The 9,464-nt window shown below is 40.6% G+C and overlaps 1 protein-coding gene across 1 annotated transcript in view; it reads left to right on the forward strand.

The window, feature by feature from the left end:
* Positions 1-9,251, forward strand: part of CCT6A (chaperonin containing TCP1 subunit 6A) — a 30,238-nt gene extending 20,987 nt beyond the window's left edge. Inside the window, exons 8-14 of the mRNA XM_077482333.1 lie at positions 1,957-2,039; positions 2,141-2,237; positions 2,324-2,471; positions 4,808-4,941; positions 5,977-6,079; positions 8,030-8,102; positions 8,909-9,251. Of these exons, the coding sequence (XP_077338459.1) occupies positions 1,957-2,039; positions 2,141-2,237; positions 2,324-2,471; positions 4,808-4,941; positions 5,977-6,079; positions 8,030-8,102; positions 8,909-8,981 (711 nt within the window). The 3' untranslated portion in view covers positions 8,982-9,251. The remainder of the gene's footprint in view (positions 1-1,956; positions 2,040-2,140; positions 2,238-2,323; positions 2,472-4,807; positions 4,942-5,976; positions 6,080-8,029; positions 8,103-8,908) is intronic.
* The last annotated feature ends 213 nt before the right edge of the window (positions 9,252-9,464 follow it).

Below are 9,464 nucleotides of genomic sequence, written 5' to 3' on the forward strand. Positions count from 1 at the left end.
TAGGGTGGAGGATCTCGACTGGCCTGCACAGAATCCTGACCCTAACCCCCATAGAACACATTTGGGATGAATTGACGTGCAGACTGCATGCCAGGCCTTCTCGTCCACATCCGTGCCTGACCTCACAAATGTATTTCTGGAAGAATGGTCAAACATTCCCATTGATGCACTCCTAAACCTTGTAGACAGCCTTCCCAGAAGAGTTGAAGCTTTTATAGCTGCAAAGGGTGAGCCAACTCCGTATTCAATCTTGCAGACTAAGAATGGGATGCCAGTAACGTGTGTGTGATATTAAAAAAAATATATATTTTATTTTGCAGGTGTCCCAATACTTTTGGTAAAAGTGTTGTGATTGTATTTTTTTTCCTTCTACCACTAATGTACCTAAAAAGAGATTTTTCTCCTTTCTTAACCACTTCCCGACTGCTGCACACCGATATAAGTCGGCACAATGGCAGTGGTGGGCAAATGGGCTTACCTGTATGTCCCCTTTAATTGGCGGGGCGCCTACAGTTGTCCCGTGATTGTGTCAAAGAGAGGCAGAATGGGGAGAGGACTATGTAAACAAGGCATTTCCCTGTTCTGCCTAGTGACATGACGGATCTGCTCCCTGTCACTGCGAGCAGTGATCTGTCATGTCAGTGGTAGTCCACCCCCCCCCCCCCAGTCACTCCCTAGGACACACTTAACCCCTTGAGCGCCCCCTAGTGTTTAACCCCTTCCCCGCCAGTCATTTACACAGTAATCAGTGCATTTTTTATAGCACTGATCGCTGTATAAATGACAGTGGTCCCAAAATAGTGTCAAATGTGTCTGCCATAATGTCGCAGTCACGGTACAAATCGCAGATCACCACCATTACTAATTAAAAAAAATGTATATAATAAAAATGCCATACATCAATCCCCTATTTCTGTAGACGCTATAACTTTTGTGCAAACCGATCAATCTACGCTTACTGCGATTATTTTTTTGGGGGGGGGGGGGGGTGTTATAGCAAAACTTTTTTTTTTTTATTTTATTTTTTTTTATGTCAAATACCACCCAAAGAAATTCTTCCAGAGCTGAAGCTGTTAAGAGATTTACCAATTTACTCCTCCTTCCTTTCCTTTGATGGTATTGATGTGTTTGGCCTCATTTTGTCTATTTTTATACTATTCTTTGTCGGCTACACCTAGTTTCCTTAAAGCGGTTGTATAGTCATTTTGGGGACTTTTACCTACAGGCAAGCCTATAAGTAAAAAAAAAATCTTCTAAACCTGTACGGTTTAGGAGATATTCCCCCTCGCAATGCGCCGCTGACTGCAGCGGAGCATGCGCACGGGATGCCCGGCATACGCCGGACCCTGGCGAGCAGAAATCTACCGTGCGCATGCGCCGGAGCCGCTATACCCGGAAGAAACGCAGAGGGAACATGTCAGCTCCCTTGGCGTGGATCGGGACAGATGTCGGGGCCTTGTTCTAAGGTAAGTATTTCATAGTAAGTAATTAGTCATTTCATAATGCGGTGCATACTAGCTCATTATGCTTTTTCCTTTGCAGGTGGCCAAAAAAATACACAACAGCGGGTTTACAACCGCTTTAAATCTTTTATATGCTGATTTTATTTTATTTTTTCCTTTTGCTACCCGATTTACCTCTTTAGTGAACTGTATTGACTTTTTTTTTTCTGTTTTATACTTCCTAACTTGCCTAACATAATCTAGTTGCCTCCAGGATGTAGCTTTTAACAGTGCCCACTCAATACTCCTGTCATTTTACCCCAACCTTTAAATTTTTAGAATGTTAACCGATGCTCCATTGTAAAATATTTCTGGTCAATTATCAATTTCAGTTAAAAAAACAAAAAAAAAGGAGGAAAGAGCAGGTGAAGGGATATATTTTTGATGTGCCTTGTGCCATGTTTTCTGTAAGTTTGTTCATGTAAATTTATTTTTACTACTGGTTTCCTTTCAGGGAATAGACCCATTTTCCTTGGATGCGCTTGCAAAGGAGGGGATTGTAGCTCTCCGCAGAGCAAAGAGGAGAAACATGGAGAGGTGAACTAACTTGTATAATTTTTTTTTTTTTTTTTTTTTTTTTTTTTTATGGTTTCTGTATACATTTGTATTGACATTTTTGACCTTTTTTTTTGTTTTAGACTAACATTGGCTTGTGGTGGCAGTGCAATGAATTCCGTGGATGACCTCACCCCAGAGTGTTTAGGACATGCTGGTCTTGTCTATGAGTATACAATGGTAAGTGGTAGAAATGGTTACATGCCAGAATCGACTCCCTCCCATATGCATTAACTTTTTTTAATGTAATGAATTTCTCATTTTAGGGTGAGGAGAAGTTTACTTTCATAGAACAATGTGACCATCCACGCTCTGTCACCTTGCTGGTTAAGGGGCCAAATAAGCACACCCTAACTCAAATAAAAGATGCTATTAGGGATGGCTTGCGAGCTGTTAAAAATGCAATTGAAGATGGTAAGTTTCTAAGAACTTGGGTTTAAACATGGCTAAAATAGAACCTGTACCTACGAGATCCTATTATAAAAAAAAAAATCATAATAGACTTGGATATTTAATCTACAGAAACTTCATCGGATTACAATTCTGAATGATGTGGATACATTTTTGTGCACCTTTTTAATAATTGAGAACTTGAGATTGTTATCAATATATAGTGAGGGTGTACTCTATCAACTTGCTACAATTATGTTTAGGGTAGGTCCTTGCATTAGAGTGGTTAATACCATTTAGATCTGAAGAAAAATGTATGTTCCTAGCTTGATTACGTCACTTATGGTAACTTGGTTACTAATCTTAAACTGTGTGCAGTCCCACAGTGTTCACAAAACAGTTTGCCACCTGCACTCTTATTCATCACAAGAAGATGCTAGCCACTAAATTTTACATTCTACAGGCATCCACTTGATGTCCACAAACACCCACTGGTCATACTTATGTATGGTTCTAACAGTTGATATGGTGCTAATGCATCTGTGTTCTGAGCTTCATTCTCCTTCACTATTTTCAAGTGGTGGAATGTGTGCAGTAGCAATGGGGATTGTAGCTGTGCATACGTTTTTTGAATCGCACCTCTTCCATATAGAGTGCTTTTAAGGGATCGAGCACACAGATCACCTTTTTTTCTTTGTCTTCTTATTTATTTATTTTTTTTTCCCTGTCACGATTCCATCATAACACAAAGTGCTCCTGACTGCTGAGACAGAGATGGGGTGACATTTTGAGGCACACAACACTATTTCTGAATTTAGAATGAGGTGAGACGGTGGCATTTTTAGAGCCTCTGTACAATCCAGAATGGGAGGGGTGGATATTTTTAAAGTGAAGTAAATGCCATCAGCACATCTCTCTTTAGAGAGATCGGGGTCGTTCTGGGAGGCAGTCATGATGTCCACCCAGAACGAGAGCCGCACTGTCCCGCTGTCATTTTACCGTGGGTGGCCAGCAAGTGGTTAAAGGGACAATACACTATGAATTCATTTAGAAGTAATTTCTAGGGATTATGCACTACTGAGCAGTCAATATGGAGAGTAGTACACTTCCAGCAACACTTAACATATTAAAGGCTGTGTGATATTGGGGGATGTTTAACTCGGTGATGGGTGCCTTTTCAGTAAGTTCAGTGAGCAGGAACTTTAGTTTAAGGGCATGGTAGCCCACTTTTATTAAGGGGAACAAAACAAAGTTCATACATGCACTTGGTTACCCACACAGGGGTTCTTCTTCCAAAAACAATAAATGAAAAATGATGAGCCACCTGGCTCTCTTAAACAGTGCTGCCACTTAGGCTTTATGCTTCAGCCCTCTTGGCCATATAACAGGGTTCCCGTACAACTACTGTACCTCTTTCCAGCTTCCTTGCTGCTCAGGCCTTCCTCTTCAGGCTCTCATCTGTCTCCTTAGATGCACACAGCGTCTATCTAGAAAGCAGCCCCTCACTGCTCTGATCCTCAGACTTGGGTCTCTGGCTTTCACTAGTTCACATCTGGACTCCTGGATACCTCCTGTCTCTCTGGGTGGAACCCAGAACCCTAATCATAACTCTGCTATAAGCCCAGGGCCCACCTGGTCAGTCAACCAGCCAGACTTCTTGCTGTTCCCAAAACCCAGTCCCAGGATTGAAGATGCAATCCCACCCATAATGCTATGGAATCTCTGGGCTCCAGGTCCCCAACTGGATTTTACAAACTTTGGAGGAAGCTGATAAAACAGATTCCTCCACATTAAATACCCCTGGAGCCCTTCAACCTGCCTATTTGAGAAACCTGGGCGACAATTACTAGGACAGGGAACTGTACTGTCGCAGCAAAAAACGTTCTTGCCTACTTTGTGCAATGGTTTTGCACAGAACCCTGATCCTCCTCTTCTCAGGTCCCCGGCCAGTCCTCCTGACCCCTTCCTCCTGCCAAGTTGCTGCTCTGTTTCCCATTCACATATTGAGTGTTGCTCCGCCCTGACCCTGCGCTCACCTCATTGGCTCACTGGCTCTGCGACGGTCTCAGTCAATTAGCAGGAAGAGACCCAGGAGAAACCCTGACTCTTGTGCACGTCGCTGGATCAATATGGGGCTCCGGTAAGTATTAGGGAGGGGCTGCTGCACAGAGAAGGTTCTATGCATGAAGGTAAAACCTTGAGCCTTTACAACCACTGCTGATCTTTAGTGTTTATTGTATATAAAATTAAAAATGTAAATGTAATATAGGAGGTAATAGTGTTCACCTCTACAAGACAAGCTAGTAGTCATTTGTCTTTTGCACATGAATGCACTTTAAGTCTTATCTTTCTGTGAACAGGATGTGTTGTGGCTGGTGCCGGTGCATTAGAAGTTGCTATTGCAGATGCTCTTGTCAAGCATAAGCCTAATGTGAAAGGACGAGCCCAGCTTGGTGTACAAGCTTTTGCTGATGCTCTTCTCATCATTCCCAAGGTACTGAAGTAGTATTTGTGTGTCCAAGTTTAACGTAAGATTATTTGGTGTTAACGGCAATAATATGTCAGTTCCCTTCACTTTTTTATTTATTTATTTTTTTTTCTTTGTTTTTTTTCCACCGTGGTATTCTTGGAACGATTTGCAATTTAAGATTATTGAAATGTTGCATAGTTGAGTTTAAACTCGTAAATATTTTGAAGGTGGAAGTTCAATTTTTTGTAACATAATTACATAGGCCCCGCAGCACAGCTGCCCAGCACCGCAGTACATCTGCACGCATGCTGGCAAAATGGAAGTCAGAAACTTTCCCTGTCTTGGCACATCTATACATGGCGCCAGAGGTGGGTGTGTGAAGCTTGGCCAAAAGTGGGGATGAAGATACGCTTTAATACAGTAGTCAGACACTCATTCGTCAAAATATGGTATGTAATACTGCTCTTGCTCAAAGCAGCTAGGCTCCTGGAAGATGCAACATTACAAGACGTTAAAGCCATTTGATGGAAAATTTGTTTCACATTACTGAATTGTAATCTTTGAATGAGAAGCAACTATAATTTTTGAGCCACAATAGCTCTATTTTACTTTTTTAGCACAACGGATCTTCACTGCAACTGAGCACCACAAAACCAAAAACTGTTTTTTAAGTCTGTTTTTTATTATTCAAAGCAAATTCCCCTATCCATCCATGTCTCCATGCTTTTATTTTGTTGAGAAATCACTTTGAACCCCCTCCCCCCAGCATTTGCCTAGGCAAGAAACCAGGGCCTAACGGAATAAATATGAACAAAAAATATTTACCATCTATTTTACGAATACTAGCAACATGAGGATTAAAAATAATCAATGTTGATTGGGAGAGTGAAGTTCCACTTTGAAGATAACATCAGCAAGAGTAAATGTAGATATCCAAAATGCTATGATCTAACCTTTATATTTTTATGAAAGCTGTAATTTTGGATTTGTAATACTGCTTAATCTCTTTATTATTGTTGCTAATGACAGTCTTTATTTTTATTTTTTTTTCCTGTAAAGGTTCTTGCTCAGAATTCAGGATATGACCCACAGGAGACATTGGTAAAACTTCAGACAGAATATGCTGAAACAGGCCAACTCATTGGTGTAGACTTGAACACAGGTAACATTTGTTTTTAACCACTTCTGGACCGCCCACCGTGAACATACGTTGCCACTTTCTTTCAATACCTTTATGGCAGCATATATCTGCCAAAACCCTTTTATGTTTATCCCCGGCCAGCGATCCTTTCAAATAAGTGATCTTGATGGATTTGCCACGATCACTTTTTCGGGTGGCAGTAGAGGTGTCTCCCGGGCGTCTCTGCTGCTTACCGGAACTGTTGAAAGCGGTGGAAACGATCCGATCCCCAGGATGGATGGACATTAAGTCGAGCGAGGGCATGGTGGCCCCAATTCGACTCTATGTTCTTGGAGGACCGGAGCGATGTCAAATTAAACTTCAGGCCTTAAAGGGACAATTTTACACTTAAAAGCAATAAAAAAGATCTGTGGTCTTTTTGATTTCACATTAGAGGTCCTGTCATGAATTTGTTCTATTACAAGGGATGTTTACATTCTTTGTAATAGGAATAAAAGGGATCCAATTATTTTTATTTTTTGTATTTTTACACTGTCCAAAAAAAAGTAAAATGAGAAGGGGGGTGTTTATTAAAAAAAAAAAAAAATCCCATCCCTCTGAGCTCGCACACAGAAGCGCGAACATACGTGAATGGTTTTCAAACCACACATGTGAGGTATCGCTGCAATAATTCTAGCCCAAGACCTCCTCTGTAATTTTAAAGGTAACCTGTAGAAATGTTTTAACGTTGCCTATGAAGATTTTTAATTGCTAAAGTTTTGTCGCCATTCCACGAGCGGGTATCAATTTACTCAGCGTTAAACTATCTTTCACATCATAGAGAAAATTTGGGCTAACTATACACAAAAAAAAAAAAAAATGTTGCCGTTGTTGCACAACTAGCACATTAACGCACAGTCTGCCAAGAAGGCATATAAGAAGTGCTCTGGGTTCTTAGAAATCCCCCCCAAAAAAAAAAAAATTACACCCAGAATGATGAAACCCTGTAATGCTTATTTGTAAAATAAAGACATTTTTTTTTTTTTTTTTTTTTTTTTTTTTTAATATAAAAAGTTTCTTCACTATAACAGATAAAACCAAAGATTATTTCTTGGTTTAACCACTTGGCGCCCAAGCTACATCATATGACGTTGTGGGTTTTGTGGTGGTATATCTGAATGATGCCTGAGGTTACAGACATCATTCAGATATCTATTTTCAGCCGGCGATTCCCTGCACCATAAGAACGATCATATCGGCTGTTCCGCCGCTTGATCGTTCTTACAGGCGGTGAGAGCGGACACCCCTCCCGTGGCCCTCTGGTGCTTCTACCGACTCACCGCTTCCATCGGTGAGTCGGTCACAGGATTCGCCAGCCTCCGGATGATATCGTAGAGATTTCCGGCGGACCAGATGGTCCCCAGAGTCTCTGACCATTCGGAGGCCGGGTGCGATGTTATGATGTCACGCCCCGCCTCTACATTCAAATTAACGGCGCCGCCTTGGCTGGGAAGCCAGGATAGTTTTTTATTTTTTATTTTAGGCTTCCCAGCCTAGAGGTGGGAGATGGGGTCTTATTGACCCCATATCTCGCTGTAAATAGGTCCAATCATGCCATATTCCTATTACAAGGGATGTTTACATTCCTTGTAATAGGAATAAAAGTAATCATTTATTTTTTTAAAGTGTCAAGTGTAAAGTTTTTTTATGAAAAAAAACGTGTTAGAAAAATTGCTGCGCAAATACCGTGCGAGATAAATAGTTTCAACGACTGCCATTGTATTCTTTAGGGTCTTTGCTAAAAAAAAAAAAAACATGTTTGGGGGTTCTATGTAATTTTCTAGCAAAAAAATTATGAATTTTACATGTAGGAGAGAAATGTCAGAATTGGTCAGGATTCGAAGTGGTTAAAAGACTTCAATTAAATATTACAAGTTCTAAACTTACTGCCCTCTATGAAAAAGTTACATTTTATATTTTTTTCTCTTTAAGGTGAACCAATGGTTTCTTCAGAGGCAGGAATCTGGGACAATTACAATGTTAAGAAACAGCTTCTTCATTCCTGGTAATTTTGATGTTTGTTTGTTTTTTTTGTTTGTTTGTTTTTTTTGTTTTTTAGCACATGCGAGACATGAAATGTGTTTTTTACATTTCAGCTGTAATGATAAGCAAACAAATGAATAACCTTTGTTGCAGCTCATTGTTTTTTGTTTTTCTGTAAATGGTTTTGGATCTACGACGTTTTAGAATGGCTGTAAACCTTAGACCCCTTTCACACCATACCGCTGATGGCATCGGCGGTAAAACGCCGCTATTTTTAGTGGTGTTTTACCCCCTCTAGCGGCCGCGAAAGGGTTAAAACCGCCGGCAATATGCCGCAATAGCGGCATTTTGCCGGCCGTGTTACAGCGCTGCCCCATTGATTTCAATGGGGAGTAGCGGTGGAGGAGCGGTAAACACACCGCCACAAAGAAGCTGCTGGCGGGACTTTTTTCTGACGTCCTGCCAGCGCACCGCTGTAGTGTGAAAGCCCTCGAGGCTTTCACACTACACACAATGGTGCAGCTTCTTTAGGGCGGATTGCAGGCGCTATTTCTAACGCTATAGCGCCTGCAAAACGCCCTGGTGTGAAAGGGGTCTTAGTATTGATTCTACAACTTAGCTGGCTATACTGGTCATGGTGTGTTTGTTTTTTGTTTTTTGTGCTTGCTTCAACTTTCAGATCTAGGAAGGATATCTCACAATTGTAAACCCTTTACTTTAAGACTCATGCAATGTGACTGGCTGTACAAAGAGTGTATAGAACATTTGAAGAATGACAGTAAAAGCCTATCTTTACTAATCTAGGATAACTCTTGTGTTCTTTTTCAGCACTGTAATCGCAAGCAATATCCTTTTGGTGGATGAGATTATGAGAGCAGGAATGTCCTCTCTGAAAGGCTGAATTTAGCATCATTTTTTTTTTTTTTTTTTTTTTTCCAACTTTGGCAATGGAGTAATATGCTTATTTTGGGCATCCTGCAAAAGTTCAGGTTGCTTTGCAGAGCCAGTGGTTTTCAAAATCTCATGTCACTTAAAACTGTTAAACAATAGCACCTATTGAAATTTGATCTAACTTTCAAATTTTATTTATTTCATTTTTTTTATGGCACTGAAGTATACAAGTTGGTCCTTCCCGTCTTTGTACTGAATAAAAAAAAAAAATGCAGTCTCATTTTTTATTTTATTTTTTGTGGTTTTGTTTGACAATATATATGTTGGCTGTTAGACCATTTTCCAACCCATGTAACCAACTATATAGATTTGAAGCTTTTCTAGGCTGTGCAGTAACTTGCTGCAGTGGTTTACCTAGACTATGCCATCCTCCCTGGGTACAGCTAGTCATTACCAGTATACAGGTGTCCATACAAATGCTGGGTACACACGG

Source organism: Lithobates pipiens, unplaced genomic scaffold (genome assembly GCF_037356315.1).
Source record: "Lithobates pipiens isolate NorthernLeopardFrog02 unplaced genomic scaffold, aLitPip1_a1.2 Scaffold_16, whole genome shotgun sequence".
Classification (NCBI taxonomy): domain Eukaryota; kingdom Metazoa; phylum Chordata; class Amphibia; order Anura; family Ranidae; genus Lithobates; species Lithobates pipiens.